This window comes from Sciurus vulgaris (assembly GCF_902686455.1).
Source record: "Sciurus vulgaris genome assembly, chromosome: 8".
In the NCBI taxonomy this organism is placed as follows: domain Eukaryota; kingdom Metazoa; phylum Chordata; class Mammalia; order Rodentia; family Sciuridae; genus Sciurus; species Sciurus vulgaris.
In genome coordinates, this window is record NC_136468.1 from 50,742,577 (window position 1) to 50,763,369 (window position 20,793).

The window sequence follows — 20,793 nt, forward strand, 5'->3', positions numbered from 1 at the left end:
TAATCAAGTAATATGAAATATAAGTTGATGTACAATTTTGCCTGTTACAGAGGGTATGCTGATTACAGTGGCATATGCACAGAACATTTTGGCATGACGAGAGGCTGAATAAATAGCTATTTTACTTAAAAAATAGCTGTCTTCTTATCTCCCTTTGGGCCCCAGGTAGTTATAATAAAGATAAATACCACTTAGTAGATAGATAAAATATATCTACAAGTTTTTGTTTGTTTGTTTGTTTGCGGTACTGGGGATTGAACCCAGGGCTTTGTGCTTACGAGGCAAGCACTCTACCAACTGAGCAATATCCCCAGCCCCTACAAGTTTTTAACTATGAAAGTAACACATTTCTTGGAAAGTTTCTTTAGATTTTATGCTTAAGACTGTATGCTGTTTCCTAATAGAATACACCTGTGATCAAGTACACAGAGATTTCGAGGGACATTTTATATTCCAAAAGAAAATTGTTTATGAAAATGCCAAAAAAGTTTATTAGGTCATTTTTTGGTTAGTTTTGCTATGAATGTAGAAGCATAGCTTTATAGACTGGTCCAGAATACGATAGTCCTATCTCACTAGAAGCAACTGTTTATTAGGCTGGGGAAAAGAGAACAGTGTGATTTGACAAAAACCTATACTTTTCAGATTGTTGACTATCTAGAATATACCTGTTTTCATTGTTTCTCTGGTAATCTTAACAGTCTTCCAATAAGGTATAGAAAGTATTTAACAGAGTAATGCTGTCATTTATGTTTATTCCGTTGTTAACTACACTGTACAGGATAATATCTCTTCCTCCTTCCACCAAACCACCCTTTGTCTTTCTTGAGCAACTGAACACCAATTTTAAAAATACAAGGCATGTTGTTTGGATAATGGTACTGGGATAACTGCCAGAAATTGATGAGTGTCTGTAGAAAAATTGACTCTATACTAGTGCTACTTATTTCGGTCACTTTGAATTTCCTTGGTTGTCCTCAGTATATTTAGGTATTTGAAGTACCATAAAAGTATCTTTATTTTTACTCAGAATACAGGTTCATATTTTTTTCATTTAAGATGTGCTAAAAATTAATTTTCTGTCTTTTCATTATGAACAATAGACTAACCTCAGGGAAACCAAGTGAGAAATGCCATCAGAACTTTTTAAATTTAAAACCTATGCGCATGTATCTAGTATTTTTGCAAGGAAGGTTTTGAGAGAACATCTTACCCCACTCCCTACCCCCCACCCCCATTATTTGCCTTGTTTTAAACTTTTGTTTTTATGCCAGGGATTGAACCTAGGGGTGTTTAACCACTGAAACATGTCCCCAGCCCTCTTTTATTTTTATTTTGAGGTAGGACCTCACTAAGATGCTGAGACTGGCTTTGAACTTGTAATCCTCCCAGGTAGCTGGGATCACAGGCATCACACCTGGCTTAAAACTAATTGTTATGTTAAAAATTTAGTCAGGGGGTGAGGGTATAGCTTAGTGGTAACACATGAGATCCTGGGTTTAATCCCCAAGACCCATCCCATCCAAATTGGTAAGAATATTGAATCTTAGGGCTGGGGATGTAGCTCAGTGGTAAGAATGTTTGTCTAAGCATTCATTGAGGCCCTGGGTTCAATCCCTAGTACCAAAGACTATTCCATCCAAAATTCTAGATATCATTTTAGTATATTTTCTTGCCTTACCACAGTGAAGGCCAGCAGACTAGAAGATGCTTGACTAGAGATCCTTGTTCTCTCTGCTGGGATTTTACAATAGACATGAGTTAGTTCAGCTTTGGCATGGTCCTACCATGTTTTCCTGCTAGTCAGGTCTAAATTGGAGCTATGAAAGTGGGTTTGTACATCCTAGAAGCTCCCAGGTTGAAGCCTCTTGTTTGGGTCTCATAAGGGTGCTTGGTTAGAGTTTAGAGAAGGTTATAGTTACAACCTTTAAAGGAAATGTTAATACCCTGAAAAATAAAAGAGGAAAAATATTTTCAAGTTGTGCTGAGAGTATAAATGGCAATAATATGAAATATTTTGCCCAAAAGAAAAGATGTTAGAATTACTATAATGTTTCAGATCAAAATAACCTTAGTGAAATTCCTGCATATATCCCAAGTGGTAACAACCATTGTTGCATATTTTTTTCAACTGCTTGAAAAGCTTTTGTTTGGTTGCTGGGTAGTTGCCGTGGTCACATTCTATGCTGGGATTGGAGTAGTGGACTGTGTTATTAGTGTAGCTCAAGACACCTAGACTTGGAGCTTGACTATCTAGGGAGCGTTGTCGTGTGCTGCAGCCACGATCAACATGAACCAGAGGGGTGTGAAGAAACTGGTGGAACCCATCAGTAAAACAGTCAAGGGCTGTAAGTACTGACCAGACTTCCAATACTGCCTGAATATTGGTTCAATCGAATTGAAAAATTGGTAGACATATTAGTTGGACATTAACAAGGGCTTTATAAACCTAAAATAGATTCTCTCTACTTCTGTCTATTTTGGCTATTTTAAAAATAAATGTTTAATTATGCTATACTTAACACAAAATATTTTAACCATTGGGTGTCCTAAAATGTATTTGGCTATATGAGAGTAATAACTTGAGGATTTACATGACATCATATAAGGGTTATCTGACAACTAAGGACTGATTATATTTTAGTCATACTGAAATTTAGTAAAAAAATTTAAAGTATAAAGATTTTCTTTGTACAGTCCCCTGTATTTTCTGGCAGAAAACTCAATGGATTGCTCTACTTCAGAATTAATAGAGATACATAGCTACTTGAAATACTTAAAAAACAGCAGGGTGCTTTGCACACACAAAATATTTGCTTATTAAAGCTAGTTCAATGTGACACTTTTTAATCCTTGCCATGAATCAATCATAACAAGGAATCTTATGAGTTTTGTTTCTCAGACATGACTCAAAGTCCTGACTGACAATTCTCAATCTGTTAGACATTCATGAAGTTACTTTCATTGTGGAAATCTTATATGTCACTTTGTGTGACCTCAGAATAATACCACCTAAGACTTCCACTGAAGCCTTAACTCGGTTTTCTTTTATTCCATTTGGGTTTTAAATGATCAAAGTTCCTCAGGCACTTCTAAGGATCTGTTTACCAATCCTGCTTATATATAACCCTTAAAATCTGTCCTGTAGATTTAGCCAGTGCTGAATCTAATAAACACTATCATTTTCCTGCTTTTTTAAAAAAAAATTTTAGTTGTTAAAGGACATTTATTTAATTTATATGTGGTGCTGAGAATTGAACCCAGTGCCTCACATATGCTAGGCAAGTGCTCCACCACTGAGCCACAGCCACAGCCCTCCTGCTTTCTTAATGGAGCCTGTTTTATAACATCCAAAAGAAAATTTTTCATACTTTTAAAATCCAACTCACCCATCCTAATCAAGTTATTTTTAGCAGTGTCTGCTAGCCATGTGTTTAATACTATATATTATTTGAAAGCAACTCCCTGAGATCTATTGATAGGAATATGTAATACTTGATCAGAACCATGTCTCATACAGTCTACAAAAAAGATTCTGTGAAAAAAGGAATATGTTGCATCCATTTTCTCAAAGTTTTGACACTAATTCCTGTGCAAAAACTCAAGCCCTGAATGAATGGTTAATAAAGGACAACTGTTTAACACTCTGATCACAAATAGCTTATGTTTACTGAGCTCTTCCTTAATGAGACACTACTAAATGGTTTATATTCATCTTTAAACTCTAAGGACAAACCCAGTGAAGTAGATGATATTTTTCCCAGTTTTCAGATATAGAAACCAAGTCTAAGATCTTTTTATCAAAAGTCACACAACTAGTGGACTTTTCTGGTTTAGGCAAAGTTGATGTTCAGTCTAATACTATAGACTGCACTCAAATATTATCTTTAGTTCTCAAATTATTCCTACTGATAAGCATTACAGAAAGTCCTTGTGCTCTTTCCATGTAGCTCTCTCACATAGTACACGATAAAAACTTCCTAAATTTAGCTCAGTTCTTGAGTCATTGCAGTTGAGACCAGGATAGATGCTGATCTGGCCACACTGAACCATCCACGGCTCTCAGAATATGCCCCTAAGCCTTTAAGCTGCCTCTAGTAAATGCCTGCTTCTTTGAGAGAACTCCACCCAAGACATGTCTCTTTCTTAGGACCCTTCTAAATCTCTCACAGAGATTAATCCCCCCAGTTGACTACCCCTTCCTTTGGGTCATAATCACAGGGGCTAGATTACTTTATCATAATTAAATCTTGACCAGATTGTAACAGCCTTGAAGACAGGAACACCTCCTTCCCTGGTTCACAGGAAGTCCTTAATGCTTATTGGATAACTAAAAATAACCTTTACATCCTATTTCAGGGCTTCACTGTCATAGTGTGAAATTACATTAAGAAGCCAGAGAATCTAATTCGGTTCATAAAATAGTACTGAGGCATCTACATAATCGCTTATTCTTTCAGTTATCAATCAGTGCCTGGAGAACCAAGTCATTTTTTCTGACTATATAGAAACCCTCTTGTAAACTGAATATTTGCTATATATTGTCACTGATGGCACTTGGGTAGCCTAAAATCATCTCAAAGTCTGCAACTAAAATTATTCTTTCTCCTCACTTTCCCCTGATAAAAAGGAAGGAGGGGCCAGGAAGGAAGGGATGAAAAGGAGGGAAGAAGGAAAAGGAGAAAAGCAAAAAACAGTAACTAGCTTTCAATCCTAATTCTTCTAGTTCTCTCAAGTCATCTTTGATTCATAGAATTTGTCTTTTAGAGACTGAGGAATCTCAGAGATTACCAGGATTATACCCAGTTTTTACAGATGAGGACACTAAAATATAAAGTAACTATATGATATGTCAGAGTCTCTTAGCAACTTAGGATCAGGAACACAGTGGAAATCAGATACTTAACAACTCAAGTCCCCAACCCATGAAATCTAATCCCTGGATTCTCAATTCTGACAGTACAACAGAATTACCTGTGGACTTCTTCAAAACAGCATTTTACTAAATCTGGAGCAAGATCCATGTATGTGATTATAGTAAAACTTCAGTTTGAAAAGGACTAATCTGGTATTCGCAAAGCCCTGCTGGTTTTCAGCAGCATCTCAGGCTCCCTCCCAGGTTTTCTGTCCTTATTTCCAATTCCTTAGCCAAAGCCCTGTCACTCCACACTTGGCTTCCAGGCTTCCTGCTTTTCTCCTTTGATACAATGTTGCCAGATGAATTTTCCTAAACCATTTTGACTACCCCTGATCTCTTGTTCCAAAGTCTTTACTGGTTTACTCCCCAAATTCTCAATCCCTGGGATATAAAAGGGTCAACTGAGTTCTTGGTTAAAAGTTGATTCCTGGGGCGGGGGAGGAGGGAGGCAAGAATGGAGGAAGGAGGGACAGTATAGAGGGGAAAGAGGAGTGGGAGAGGTGGGGGGGGGTAGGAAAAAATAACAATGAATCAAACACCATTACCCTAGGTAAATGTATGATCACACAAATGGTACGCCTCTACTTCATGTACAACCAGAGAAACAAGTTGTATCCCATTTGTTTACAATTTAAAAAAAAAAAAAAAAGTTGATTCCTGGGCTTACTGTTACCAATTCTGACTTTGATCTGGAGCAAGTCCTAAGAACCTGCATAGTTAGCAAGCATACGGAAGAGGAGAAGGGGTGGATTCTCACATGCAGTCCAAAAAGGAACACTATGAGAAACGATGCTCCTGTACAACAAACATTATTCCTTGGACCAGGCATCAAGACCCTTCTCCCATCAGCCCATCCTCTGCCACCCTTTCACTTCTTCCCAACTCCCATTAAGGCATGTTCAATCTCAACCCCAATTCCACTTCTTTTCATTAATGCTGGTGAATTTCCATAAAATTCACTTCTTTACTGCCTCCAACACATTCCTTCCTAAATAAACACTATACACATCTTTCAAGGTCCAGTTCAAAGTCTACTTCTCTCATGAAAATGACCCTACTCCTCCCTACCATACCAATTTTGCTTTCTTTACATGTCTATATTAGTGAGCATTATATAACATAATTTAGCAGTTATATACTGTCTTATGAATTTGAGTTAGCTAAGTCAGAATTCTGTATCCTACTTTTTTGTGGGGGCTGAGGGAGGTACCAGTGATTGAACTCGGGTGCACTTGACCACTGAGCCACATTCCCAGCTCTATTTTGTATTTTATTTAGAGACAGGGTCTCACTGAGTTGCTTAGCACCTCACTTTTGCTAAGTTTGGCTTTGAACTCCAGATCCTCCTGCCTCAGCCTCGCTAGCTGCTGGGATTCAAGGGTGTGCCACTATACACGGCTGTACTATACTTTTTTCCCCCTATCTTCAGACAACTTTGCATCATAGGAACAAAGTAGCTGATTAGTAAAATATATTTAATTGGGTTGAATAATTCAATGATTAAATCTAAGTTGCATATGTTTGTATTTTCATTTTACAGTCAAAAGAAATGAAGTAGAATGTCTCATAAGACTCTTTCACAGCTTGATGGGAAGAACTGGTGGGAAATCTGGAAATACTGGGCTAGATAGATCACAATAAATTTCGAGGGATCCTGCACAGCATATTTGGAATGACTGATGTTATGTTGATGAATAGGGGTAAGAAGTCATTAACAGACTAAAACATGCCAATATTAGATGAAAACTACATATGTATTCAGTTTTCATCAGAGAATGAATTTTTTTCAATGCCAAATAGGTAATGGTTTGTGAGGGTGTTTTTTTTTTAAAACTACCTACCATATTGTGCTTTGATCATGTCCACCCCCCTTCTACAGTCTCTCTTGCTCGCCTTCCTTCACCCTTCCTTCTAATATCATTCCCTTTCCTAAGCACCTCTTCTACTTTGAATTTTTTTTTTTTTAGTTTCCACATGTGAGAGAAAATGTATGATACTACTTGTCTTTCTGTGTCAGATTTATTTCACTTAACATGATGTCCTCCAATTCCATCCATTTGAAAGGAGGCTTTTTAATACAAATTCACTCAGAATTTCACATCTCATAGCTGTACAACTTTGTACAACTTTTTTTATTTCAGCAGTAAATTAATAAGCTAACAATACTATTCAAAAGAGAAGCAGCTTGTGGCTTTTAACCATGATGTCTTTGGAATTACATGTTATAGACAAATTATTCACTGACCTTTTTCCTCATAAAATGGAGAATATATCAGTCAGTATAAAAGTAATGACTATTTACATTGGGAATCAAAGAAAAAAATACTATTTGAAATAAGAAATAATGTAATTCCATTAGTTTCAGTAATAAATCTTCAAAGTGAATAATTTGGTAAGTTTTGACATATATATATATATATATCTGTGAAACCATCACCATAATCAAAATAACATATTCATCATCTCCAAAAGAGTAAATAACATTTTATCTTCTACAGTATAATACCAAGATTTCACTGGCAATTTTTGAAATAGTGTATTATTTTAGTAATTTACCTGTAAGTAGTTTTGGAAACTTTTTAGAGCAAAATTTTCACCACTTCATATCACCAGACTACCTAGCATCATAGGAACAAATTTTCTCCATTTTTTAAGAATAAAAATTATGTCACTGATTAGCTACATTGTCTTTTTGGCCCAGAGTGACTGAATAACATCACAAATGAAGAACATTCTTGCTCATGGAACAGAATGACTTTTTGTTTTAAATATATGGGGGGAACAGATTTCCAGTAATTTTGACCCTTTCTGGTTGATGGGACCAAAGCTTTTTTTTTTCCTCCTCAATCTGGGAGAATTTTTTCTATTTATTCACACACACACACACACACACACAGAGTTAAATTATAAAACATCTTAATTACAATATACTAACATTCATTTTCTTTTAGTTTTTTCTGCATTTGACAGAGACAATGATAACTACATAAATGCAAAAGAGTGGGTTAAAGGACTATCAGTGTTTCTTCGAGGGACATTTGAAGAAAAGTTGAAGTGTAAGATGGAATTACTGCCTTAATAATACATATCATCAATTTTGTAGTGAATGCGTATACATTTAGAAATATGAAATCAGTGTTTTCTAGAATAAACTTACAAAAATTAATTCATGACAGCTTGAAAAAACAAAACAAAACAGAACAGATGAAATGGGCAGCATAATTGTAAGGTCATGGAAGAGTCCCCAGTCATTTCCTTCCCTGGATCTGTAATGCTCAAATGTCCCTAGAATGAGTCTTCAGCTTACGGCCCTGGGTAAAAACAGCAGCTAAGGGTCAGGCTTGTGTCAACTCTGATCAGCTGGCAGGGCTGAGGTTTCAGAGGATGCTTCTGGGCAAGGCAGGAAATAGGCCCTGATGTGGGGAAGCTCATGTGTTATTCTAAGGCCATTTCCCATCTTTTCATCAAAGAAAACATGAGAGTTGACACAGGATGAACTTAAAATGCATACTAACCACTGGACACTAATATCTGCTGTTAAGAGTCGGTTAACTGAGCAGAGGGAACACAGGAAAATGTTTGAAGACAGTTCAAGCCCAAAGGTAGGAGTGTTATAAATGGAGCCATTCACTTATTAAAAACAACATTAGAGTTGCAAAGAGGACAGTCTCCTGATTCTCTTCCTAACAGCAGCTCCCGTCTGTCTTGTTAGGGTGATGTTTATTTCCTATGTTTTACTACTCTGGTATCAGGATTTTGGGAGATGAACCCTGGAAAGAGAATAGGAATAATTTTAAATAGCAATATTCAAGGAAACAAATTGCTTGAAATATCTAAAGACAAAGATTCTTTACTCTAAAATCTCCCTACCATATTACTATCAGTAATAGAATGGTAGATAAATTGTTTTTCCCCTTTGGTATCTTATGTAGAAATAATTAAGAAGACGAATGGTATTTATCTGTTCTTATCCAAGTCTTTAAACTTCTTATGTTTTAAAAAGTCTGTTTTGAAGTTTATTATTTGAATGGAGATGGTTACATTTCTCGAGAGGAAATATTTGACATGTTGAAGAACAGTCTATATCAATCATCTGAAGAAGAGAATGATGAAGGAGTAAAAGAATTGGTAGATATAACAATCAAGAAAATGGTAAGAATGAAAAACTGTAATGCATCATATTCAATCAAGAAGATGTTACATGAAGCTTAAGAAATTTAATTTCCTTAAATTACATTAATGAATATTACTTTTATGAGAGCAGGTCTTTTGGTTTAGTCTGCTCTATTCATTTCATGATTCCATCTTGGCTCATCTGTAAGTGTCTGGCTGATAGTGGATGCTCAATAAATATTCATGGGGGATTAACTTATTATACAAAATAAACATTATTATTTAAAATATTTTACTATTAGTAAAACATCATTAATTTAGGGGGAGGCCAGATTCAGTTCATATGAAATTGGGTGCTACTTTGTCTTTATGATCTTTCTGCTACAATCCATCTAAGTATTCATTACAACAAAGTAAAAATAATAAAAAATATCTGACCCTTACAGAATACCTACTATGTGCCAGGCCCTCCAGAGAGCTTTTTTTTTTTTTTTAATATTTTTTAGTTGTCAATGGATCTTTTTATTTTATTTATTCATATGTGGTGCTGAGTATCAAACCCAGGGCCTCACATGCCAGGCAAGTGTTCTACCACGGAGACACAACTCCAGCCCCAGAGAGCTTTAATTTATTGAATCATTTTATCCTCAAAAAATCCTATTATCTCTATTTTGCAGATGACAAAAACTGAAGTATAGGAAGGTTTACCTAAGATCATGTCAGAAAACCTGGTACAATTTTCATCTTTCAATAAGACCAATAAGAGCTCTTTTCTGACACACTGACTTCTACCCTTTTCTTACTGTCACCGTAAACTGGACGCAGTGTTTTGTGAAGCCAAGGCAGCCCTGGCCCAGGTCACTGACATTACTCCGAAACTCAGGAAAGCAACCAAGGATGGAAACTTTGGAACCTCAGATTCCATTAAGGCAGACTTCAGAGTACCCTCCTTTTTCAGAAATATTCTGAATCTGCTGCAAGAGCTGAGTGTAGATCGCTTCTTTAGAGACAGTAGGTTCCCTAGCACCACCCACCCCCTTCTTTTATGCAAGGAAATGTTTATGTAATTAGCTTTTTTCTGACAATGTATTCAAATTTTTCTCTAGATTAAGACTATGGACTGGAATTGTAGCTCAGTGGTAGAGCACTTGCCTAATGTGTGAAATACTGGGTTTGATCCTCGGCACCCACATAAAAATAAATAAATGAAATTTATGTATTGTGTCCATCTACAGTTTAATAAAAAAAGACTCTCAGCAACCCTGATGAAGTCATGCCCAGAAGTGAATTAAAGACTCATCTCATCTGACCCAACTCAATTAAGCAGTTAAAGGCATCCATAATCTACACACAGTTCCCCTGACTCCCTATGCTGAATAATATGTGTAATCTCTCCTAAGCCCTGTCATGAAAGCTTTACTGACTTACACCCTGCTGTCAATTCAGGTGGCCCCTCTACCTATCCAGATTTCAACCATCCTTAAGCCCAGCAGTGATCTGCAGGCTCAATTTTATGACTCCAATCTATCCTGAGCAGTTACTGCTGTAACTCCTGGTGACTTGCTCCTTAACAAAGCAAATTACTTCTGTTTACCTAATAGGCTCCCAAATAAGAGATCCTTTGAGGAACAAGTTCTACAAAAAAAATTAAGCTTGAAAATCATTGCTCTGATTCAACTATTTCATCGCAAAAGGAGCACAATAGACTTCATCTGATTTTTTTTTTTAATTTCCGCAATTCAACTGTATTTTAAGGATAAGGCTAAATTTTATATCTCTAAGTTGATTTGGAGATGCCTATTAGAATAACAGGAATAAAATTAAGTGGTCTCCATAAACAAGAAGGGCCTTCTGATTTATGTAAACACTGTTTTCAAAAGTGTGAATTTATAGTTTTACTTGGTAAACGTTTTATTCTAGACAGCTATTTTCCATGGCAACAATTAAAATAGCTCTATAATACTTAGCAAGAAATCATCTTCCTGTCTAGGATTATGACAACGATGGCAAGATATCTTTTGCAGACTTTGAAAAAGCAGTGAGAGAAGACAGACTTCTGTTGGAGGTGTTTGGACCATGTTTGCCAGAAGCACAGGTATATACAAGTACCAAAAGCTCATATTTGATGAGGGAACTTGTACGTGTGTGTGTGTGTGTGTGTGTGTGTGTGTGAGAGAGAGAGAGAGAGAGAGAGAGAGAGAGAGAGAGAGAGAGAGAGAGAGACAGAGAGAGAGAGAGAGAGAGAGACAGAGAGATAGAGATAGATGTATATACCAGTGATCAAACCCAAGGTTCACACATGCTAGGCAAACACTGAGCTATATCCCCAATCTTATTTATCTGTTCATTTATTTATGGTACTAGAGATTAACCCATGCAAATGCTCTATCTCTGAGCTACATCCCCAGACCTTTTTATTTTATTTTGAGACAGGGTCTAAGGTATTTATAATCCCCCTGCCTCACAAGCAGCTGGGATTACAGGTGTGTGCCACTATGTCCAGCTTCAGGGAACATTTTTAAAGGGTCAGAAAGTACTACTTGCTAGACTCTGATCTCCGTAGCTGCAACCCATTGCTGAAGTTCAGCCAATCATACGTAAAGTGGCCTCATTCCAGTTTCCAACCCTAAGAAAATCCTAGGTACTATTTCAGTAACTATATTCAACAGACTTTTATTGGAACTTATAACCTTGACCACACACAGTTCCTGTTTCACATAAGTGTGGTATTTTCCTATACCAAAACATGAATATGTTAGCGATCTTAAACAATAACACCGAATAAAGTGGATTCAGCAAGTACCCATCATAAACTGCTAGAACACATGGTGTCTTTCAAATCAATTATTGTCAATAAGTTTTTAAAATTTTGGACGCATGTATAGTACTTAAGCATTTTATTTGCGCTCAAGAGAGATTTTCATGTATGAGTCTTACAAATTTTCTGAGCTGAATGGATCAGCCTAGAATTGATCTGGCTCATAAAATTTCCTTATTCTTCCTTTGATCAACTGTACTTTTCAAATCTGAAGTAGGAAGTAACTCTTTTATTTTCTGTAGTAACTTATAGGGTAATTTTTGCAAATTAACTTGCATGTTGCTAATTATCCTTAGCCATCTCAGCTCATTTCTCTTATTTGTCCCACTGCAGTTTATTTCCCAGACCCCACATTTTAGTTATGTCTGGAAATGTGTAGAAAAAAGCAATGTGTGAAAGGTAAGTTTCCAATTTTAAGAGACTGATGGGTAAAAAGAGCAACAGTATAAATGGGATGGACTGGAGTAACAACTTAGGATATAGAATACCCAATATTCTTCAGCCGCTCCCAGACAGTTCATCTTTCACACAGCTACCTACAGCCTTGCCATTCAAAGTGTGGTCTGCTTTAGCAGCAGTATTTCCCAAGAACTTGTGAAAAATGCAGAATTTCAGCCCCTATCCAAGACCAACTGAATCAGCATCTATTCCCCCTCTGCCCCCCACCTGACACAAGAAAGGTTTCTTTCTTTCTCATCATGATCAAATATTGTGTACATTGGTGGAATGGGGAAGCAGCTAGCCTCCTTACAGTTGGCCTCCTCACAGTCACAAAAAACTCACTCAGGAACAGAGAATCTATCTTAATGGCTCCTCCCTTTAAGAAATTTTTCAGATTGTCATAAAATACAGTCAACAGGAAATTTATCCTCTCAACCATTTTTAAGTGTACAGTTCAGTAGTGTCAAGTATGTGCACGAAGTCATACAATCTCCATAATTCCATCTTGCAAAACTGAAATTCTATACCCATTAAACAACCCCCCATTTCCCTTCCCCACCACCATCAGAATCTGCATTTTGGCAAGATCCTGAAGTGGAGATTCAGAGCACCTAATAGTCTGAAAAGACTGATCTAGACAGCATTTGTTCTTTATGATTTTATGCTTTTATCTGAGATTCAGGCAAAAACCAGATCTAATTACCTTACAAGGAAGTAGTCTAACTACTTGCCTGCAGCTTCTTTCAGAACTGTCCACTGCTTAAAAGCATCATGGTAAATTTGGATCCACAGGTCATAACTGAGGTAAACCTTATTAACTGATATATTCAAATTCAATTCACTAGGCAAGAGGCTTCTAAGGACAGTGAAAAGTGAAAAACAGACACCATATGGTATAGGCCTTCTCAAGTTTTATCAGTAAAGAAAATGGAAACAGCATGGACAAACTTGGATTTCCAATTATGTGATCCACTAACAAGAGAAAAAAGCATGAATATGCCAAAAGTATATTGTAAGAAGTGTAGAATATTCAAAACTGAATTGCTTTTTGATTGCCACAGATCAAGTAAATTTTTAAAAACTAACAAAAGTGTAAACTTTTAATTTCAACTTTTGTTCTAATTTCTGTTAACTTTTTTGCTTTACAGAATTGTCTTCATTTTGAAACCCTAGCATTCAAAACTACCATGACTTCCAGTTTTTCAATGTGAATAACTCAATACTTGTATTAAAAATCAGAAACAGATCCTGGTTGCCTAACTTTATTTGTATTATAAAGTTTTCATATTTGCTTCAATTAATTTACATACAGTTATGGTAACATGAAGGGTAATGTTATACAAAAGAAAAGTTTCTGCAATATTAAGTATATGTTAAAGATGATACTGTACTAGACAATAGTTTGAATAACAAGAAGGTGTACATTAAAAAATACACCTGCAAAACCTCTTAAAGAATTAAAAGACGAAAAATAAATATTCTCGTTAGAAAATACTAACTTGCTCCTGGCAATTTATATTCTTCTTCTTTGTTTTAATGGACGACTTGTAGGCACATCTTCCAACTTATCCTCTGGAGGGTTTGGCACAGATGAAATTACCTAGTTTAAAAAGAAAAAAAGAACCACTAAAACTTAGTTTTTGTAGTATTAAGTATAAATAACTTGCTAGGAGAGGTTGGATATACAACAACCCTTACCACCACTTTTGAGGTAGAGTTAGCTCAAGTTCAAGGTACAAGGTACAACCTACAACCTAGACACTTAAGTTTTCACTCCAAACATTAATGGGAATCAAATTTTCTAAGCCATTTATCAAGAAAAGATTTGGAGGGAGGGCCGGGGGTGCAGAGCATTTCCATAGCATGTGTGAGGTCCTGTGTTCAATACCAAGGGCTGGGGGGAAAAAAAGGATAAAGAAAAATGAACATATACTCTCCTTTAACATTCTTTTATAGATCTAAAGTCACTTGTTATTTTACAGATACAGATAGATATCCTAATTTTCCCTTCTGATAATGTCTCAAAGATTTAGAGACATGGATGCTTGGAGGGATGAAAATTTTGGAAAAGTAAGAAAATGGTAACATTCTCAATATCCTAAAGGAAAAATGAACACCAAACACATCAGAAAAAGTGGGGATAAGTCAAAACGGAGTAAAGCAGTTTTTGCTCAAAACAGAAAATTAATAGAAATTGTGGTAAATTGTCCTGAATATTTCTCACTTTTGTTGTTGTTCTAATATTTCTGTATCTAGAATTCAGACTTTAAGTCGGCTTTCTATATATCCATATCTATATCTATGCCTCAGTTCAGCTGTACCTAAAGTAAGGTGGCAGCACAAACTGGAAAACATAAGAAGGCTTAAGCATAAAAACTGCCTGTGGATTTTTAAAACAATTTTTGGGGGGTTGTAAATGGACACAGTATCTTTATTTTTATTTACTTATTTTTATGTGGTGCTGAAGACTGAACCCAGTGCCTCACATGTGCCAGGAGAATGCTCTACCACTGAGCCACAATCCCAGTCCCTGGATTTTTATTATTATTAAACAATCCCTCATCCTTAATCAGATAATAATTTCATGTAAGCTGTAGTAACTCTGAATTTAAGAGAAGTTATTTCTAATAATTTTCTTGCTCAACTTTGGTTCATATTAAGACTATCTGGGGAGCTTTAAAAGGTGGGATGGAAGGCTGGGGTTGTGGCTTAGTGGTAGAACTATTGCCTAGCACGTGTGAGGCACTGGGTTTGATTCTCAGCACTGTATATAAATAAGTACATAAATAAAGGTCCATTGACAACTAAAAAAAAAAAAAAAATATATATATATACATACATAAAAAAGGTGGGGCAGGGGCTTAAATCAACTATCAGAGACTGTAATATTTTGTATTTACAGTAATGTAAAATATATCTGTTCACTGTTTAAAGCAAGAATTACTATCAAAGCAAACACATATGCTAGTCAAATTCAGTTAATTTAACAGAGAACTGTACAAAAACATATCAAACACATCAAAAACGATTTCAATTCTACAGTTCCCACAAATAATTTTCCATTTAGTTCTTAGTCCTATAACCAAATTCTTTTTTTTTTTTTTTTTTTTTTAGTTGTAAATGGACTCAATACTTTTTTTTGTGGTGCTGAGGATTGAACCCAGTGCCTCACCCATGCTAGGCAAAGCACTTCACCACTGAGCTACAACCCCAGTCCACCAAATTCTTAAAACAGTTTTTTAAAACATTTCCCACCTCTTTAAGTTTATTCCGAATTAAGTTTGCTGTTGTATTCAAAGAGTCATCCTGAAGGTCCACTTTAGGTATGTCTGGTAACTTGGGTCCAATTATAACCTCATTATTGCTCATGTTTGTTTCAAGAAAAGTTCCAAGTTTCCGATCATCTTCTCTTCTTCTTTTCCGCTCCTGCAGTTGTGTTGTCCTAGGCATAAACCTGTCAACTGACCCTGAAGGAGGAATTACACCCTTCTGTGTACCAGAGCAGGGTACTGAATTTTTGAAAGTATTCATATGTATATTTTGCAAAGAGTCACTGTGGTTACAATGCTTCACTGTTTCATTATGGTTTCTACCATCCTTATAGGAGTTTGATGCTCTGTTCAGATGCTCCTCAGATGAACAAGTACAGTTTGAAGCAAAATAACATAAAGGCAATTCACAAGAATAAGGAAGACAAGGATCTGAGTTCCCAGTAGACGCATTCAAGGCAGCTGCACAAAATCCAGACACATCCGAGTTTAAGTCTTGTCTAAAATTTTGTGTGTTTTTACGCTCTGGAACCAGTTTCTTCTTTGTCATGTAATACTCTTTATAAATTTAAAAGTTGAGGGAAAGGAAAACAGAAATGGTTCATTTATTGTTTTTATCACACAGAATCACATAATTTTTAAAACAAACTTTAAAATGTTAATAAATTACTCTCCAAAATATATATCTAATATTCGAATCATTAAAAAGGCTTTTTTTTAAAAGACAAAAAGGCATGAAATATCAAGTTTCAACTTTTCCTTGCTTCCCAATATGCCTAGTTTTCTAGTTCCCATATGTAATCACTATTCTTTCTTATTTATTTGTCCAGAATGTTTTACTTTTCCTCCTCCCGTCTACCCTTCTTTCTTTTCACTGAAAAGGTAACTTCTAATGCTCATTTTTTTCACCTTTGCATTTTTTTCTTAGCTGTAGATCTTAGAGTTCTTCCATGTTACCATATAGAAAGTTTCTTTTTTTATAGCTTCAGAATATTCTACGGCAAAGACATTATTGGGTTGCTTAGTTTTTGTTTGTTAGTATTAAAGCAAACGATATGCTAGGCCCACTTTTAGAGCCTATACAAGTCTCCTGCCTGTTCTACCCTCCACACCTCCAAAGTGGGATATGAGAAGTCTGGTAAAGATGAAATTGACAATTGTTGACATTAATACTTGTGAGGTACATTATCTCATGTCCCTCTACCTTTGTATATTTTAAAATTTCCATAATAAGACTTTTTAAAAAGAGAGACCAAGTATGCAAATGTACCATGTAGATGCTAGAATCCTGCAAATGAAAGAGCTTAATGAAGTGTTTAGGGCCAAACAAGTCATAAAAACACTACATCACTCTGCCACTCAGAGTGCAAATGCAATCTAATTCTGAAGTCAGGGGCAGGGTTACAAAGATTGAAGAGGAAGGTGAGCAAAGAATGAAGATAAAAGTTAGGCTATTAACACCAATACTGTAATGAATAAAGCAATTTTAAAGTGAGCTCTAGATAATCCAAAGATGGGTTTTAATCCCTATTTTGTCCCTATTTTATCCTAGAGATATAAACCAGTCATAAACTTTCTGAGATTTAGTTTCCTTACTTACAAAAACTAGAACAAAGGTCTTTTTCTTTACACTAATATTTTATAAAATCCTTTTCCATACACGTAAGTTTTCCTGCATTACAATCCACAAGTTAAAGGTCATTTTGATATCTAAAATTGACCAAGAATTCTCAACAGTTCCCCAGCCACCCACCCCCCACCTTTTTTTGTTTTTGATCTTGAGACAGGGTCTCACTACATGCTTAGTTGCTGAGGCTGGTCTCACACCTGGTGATCCTCCTGCTTCAGTCTTTTGAGTCACTGGGATTACAGGCATGTACCACCATACCCAGCTCCTCTAGGTTTTTAAACATGGTGCCTGGCTAACTTTTCTGTATCTTCCTCTTCCTTATGGGTAATGTTTACTTATCCTTCAAAACTCAACCACTACTCACATCTTGTAGGAAATCTTCTATGAACAAATATCTCTCCCTGCACAGAACATTGAGGTTTATAGTTAATAAATACTGTGATCATTTACTTGTCTCCCTACACATAGGAGATGTTTAATAACAGGCTTTTCATACCTTTATTCTTAGTAGTTCTTGCTATGTAAGCCTTTCTTTCTTCTAATTTTTTTCTAGTTTCTTCAACCGTCTCAAATTCTGGAGCATAGCACACATGAAGCAATCCACCAAAGAAACTCTGTTCATCCATTTTTCTCTTGGCTATCCTAAACAGAAATACATAACATGGCTTATTAAACTAGATTCACATAGGATGAAAGTTTAACTAATATACAATCTAAGGAGCAAAGTCTAGCTTTTGCTAAGTGCACGTGTATATATATCCTATGGGTTGGGAATTTAAATGCTCTGTTTATAGATGGTATTGACCCTACTGATCTAGGATGTACTCTTAAAAGTGTTCCCTTCCCTCTTTCAGTGGTGTTAAAAGGTTTTGAGCTAAGTCATCCACACACATCCAGACTCCTTTCAACCAACTTGGGACCCAGCTGGTTATTCTAAGGTATAGAAACTGTGGTCATGAAATAGAGTTTTTCTCTCCATTAAGTTAAATGGCCCTCGAGAATTAATTTAGGTTTTTTTAGTGCAGCAATATGTTCCTATAAGATTCACACATAGGGCTGGGGTTGTAGCTTAGCGGTATAGTGCTTGTCTAGTATGTGTGAGGCACTGGGTTCTATCCTCAGCACTATATAAAAATAAAGATACTGTGTTCATCTACAACTAAAAATATTTTAAAAAGATTCACACATAAAAAATTAAGTTAAAATACTGTAATTGTAAAACTTTCAATAAGTAAGAAAGCACTGAATATTTAACAACTAATCAATGTGAAAATAAAGGAGAAAGGTATTCATTCAATAAATATTTATTGAACAGCTATGACTAATCAAGCATTATAATAATTATTTAAGTACTTCTCTATGTAGAAATAATGATGCATTTATTGAGATTTAACTCATACCAGGCAATGTCATAGGTGCCTCACTTAAATTAACATCTCACAGCAACCATATAATGAAAGTGAAGAATTGGGATGTTATATGATTTGGCCATGTTCATACACTAATTTCTGAAACTCTAGAAAACATGCTTCCCTAACACTATGGAACTGGCAAATTAATTAGGGAAGTGAGATTACATATAAAAGCAGCTTAAGAATGACATGTAACACCACAAAATCAAGTGCTTTAGTGGATGACTGTGAGGGTAACTGGTAGCACAGAAAAGAAATGTAAGTGGCAACAGCTAAGGAAGAATGGATCTTAGATCAGATTAGTGATAAGGAATTAACATAAAAATAGATAAGGTACAGCATAATTCAGCATAAAGGAACAGGTTTTTCTTATATAGAAATCTGCAAAAAATGGGATTAATTCACAAAGAGCCATAACAATAACTCTAACAGGTAAGGTTCACTGCATTCTGAACAGAAAGGCACTATTATAAGCCCTTTACATGAATTATATTATCCTCAAGCAACCTCAACTAGTGGTCTTTTTACTATATTGATTTTAAGAAGAAAAAAAAATAGGATTACCACGATTAAATAACTTGTCCAGGGAAACAAAGGAAGTGAGCAATAGGACTGGAAAACTTATTCCAAATTCAATTTTTAATCTATCATACTACAGGATAGAAAGTTGTTTAGCATGGGAATGAGGGGATGGAAATAGTGTTTTGGTAAGGTTAGCCTTCTGGCAGGAAAGGATGGGGATGTGGCTCAGTGGTTGAACACCTGCTGAGTACAGCCCTGGATTAGATCCCAGCACTGGGGGCAGGGAGTTGGGGAGAGGGAGAGTGCAGAAAGATGAGAAAAGCATGATGCCATGTTAAATTTCTGGGTAATTTAGGTATACTAGAGAAAGCTGGAGCCAAAATGATAGTAATATGGTCAGAGGAAATAAGATGCTGCTTAATTTGCACATTACCTTGCACTTTGTAAATTCATAAATTTAATAAGGTAAACTTCTGTAAAATCTTCTGCTGGGTATTCATCTAGAGCATTATATTCTTCAATTGCACCATATAGAGCAAATCGCTCAACTAATTCCTTCATAGCTCCCACTGCAGGAACTCCTTGTATTAGTAAGTACCGAGATTCCAAATTGATTGTATATACCTAAAAGAAATAGAGTCATGAAGTGTATTTCACAAATAAGCTTAGGACAAATCTGCCCTTGTTCTTTTTTTAAACAAAATTTGAAAATAAGTAACACTTTGGTCAATCCTTGTCTGCAAGAAACACACAAAACTAATTTTAAAAATTTGCCATTCTCTCTACATAAAGAACAACACACTTGGGAGCTGGGGTTGTAGCTCTGTGGTAGAGCGCTTGCCTAGCTCTGGATTCGATTCTCAGCACCACATAAAAAATAAAATAAAGGTATTGTGCCCACTTACATCTAAAACAAAATATCTAAAAACAAACAAAAACACTCCACATGTGAAGATATCTAACTAAACAGAATGCCCTGAGTCTGCATTTTTATAATATTTTTATCTATGCATAATTATAAATAACAGTAGGAGACACATTCGTAGATGCACAAAATTTATGTCATCAATTCTAAAAGTTCTCGGTAGAAGTTACTGGGAATAGTCACTAAACGAATAGTCAGTCACTGAGTGTTTAACAAGCATTACTGTAAACACGGAAGATACAAGAACGAAAAGCCCTCTTCTGGAGACTGACGTTTTAATGTTCACCAAAGGCGTGGTGATAATCTTCGGTCCCTACGCCAGGGTTCCTCATTCCCCGCTTCAATTAGAGGGATGGATCTGACCGCAAACTTTTATGCCTTTATTTTTGTAGGCTGGACGCGTGAAGCGAGCGCTTATATAAAGCTCCCGAAGATAGCGAATGAAAGCGAAATAATTTTACCTTGACAGCGCGAGGCCGTCTACCCTCTCGATATTTGGCCCGCGTGTCGCAAACCGCCCGCTGGACGTGGTGGTCAAATAAACTCCCAAGTTTCCCGTCACTCGACGCCATCTTGCCTGCTTTGGTCATTGCAGGGAGCACAACATCCGTGTTAGGGCGCTCCCAGTTATCCAATAAGAGAGCGGGATGAGTCGAGGCATAGCCAGGATTGGCTGGAGAATCGACAGCGTCGGCCATCATGTTCTGAAAATTAGAATTAGGTGAGCGAGGTGCCGCCCCCAAGC

General features: G+C 36.1%; 2 protein-coding genes across 4 annotated transcripts; one reads left to right on the forward strand and one right to left on the reverse strand.

The window, feature by feature from the left end:
• Positions 1-1,958: 1,958 nt before the first annotated feature.
• LOC306668590 (calaxin-like) lies at positions 1,959-15,938 on the forward strand. Of its 3 annotated transcripts, none has more exons than XM_079152115.1 (6): positions 1,959-2,348; positions 6,459-6,618; positions 7,870-7,974; positions 8,922-9,070; positions 11,022-11,126; positions 15,723-15,938. In XM_079152115.1, exons 2-6 carry the CDS (start codon positions 6,591-6,593, stop codon positions 15,753-15,755), a joined length of 420 nt encoding a protein of 139 aa, XP_079008241.1. In that variant the 5' UTR covers positions 1,959-2,348; positions 6,459-6,590; the 3' UTR covers positions 15,756-15,938. The 3 variants fall into 3 exon arrangements, with proteins under 3 accessions (XP_079008241.1, XP_079008240.1, XP_079008239.1); XM_079152114.1 differs by lacking the exon at positions 6,459-6,618 and having other exon boundaries at positions 15,723-15,796; positions 15,895-15,938; XM_079152113.1 differs by lacking the exon at positions 6,459-6,618.
• On the reverse strand, positions 13,537-20,761 carry RBM48 (RNA binding motif protein 48). The gene is made up of 5 exons (XM_079152102.1): positions 20,510-20,761; positions 19,557-19,747; positions 17,686-17,831; positions 15,546-16,117; positions 13,537-13,890 (listed from the first exon to the last, which is right to left on the reverse strand). The coding sequence occupies exons 1-5, from the start codon at positions 20,747-20,749 to the stop codon at positions 13,804-13,806; spliced, it is 1,236 nt and encodes a 411-aa protein (XP_079008228.1). The 5' UTR covers positions 20,750-20,761; the 3' UTR covers positions 13,537-13,803.
• Between the last annotated feature and the right edge of the window lie 32 nt (positions 20,762-20,793).

Excerpts from the sequence above, each read along its gene's own strand:
- LOC306668590 (XM_079152113.1), top strand. The coding sequence starts at position 2,291 with ATGAACCAGAGGGGTGTGAAGAAACTGGTGGAACCCATCAGTAAAACA. Across the intron at positions 9,071-11,021 it reads ATATAACAATCAAGAAAATG|GATTATGACAACGATGGCAA; the intron begins GTAAGAATGAAA and ends CTTCCTGTCTAG. Across the intron at positions 11,127-15,722 it reads CATGTTTGCCAGAAGCACAG|TTGTGTTGTCCTAGGCATAA; the intron begins GTATATACAAGT and ends CCGCTCCTGCAG.
- RBM48 (XM_079152102.1), bottom strand. The coding sequence starts at position 20,749 with ATGATGGCCGACGCTGTCGATTCTCCAGCCAATCCTGGCTATGCCTCG. Across the intron at positions 16,118-17,685 it reads AAGAACTACTAAGAATAAAG|AGTATTACATGACAAAGAAG; the intron begins GTATGAAAAGCC and ends AAATTTATAAAG. Across the intron at positions 13,891-15,545 it reads TTCGGAATAAACTTAAAGAG|GTAATTTCATCTGTGCCAAA; the intron begins GTGGGAAATGTT and ends TTTTTAAACTAG.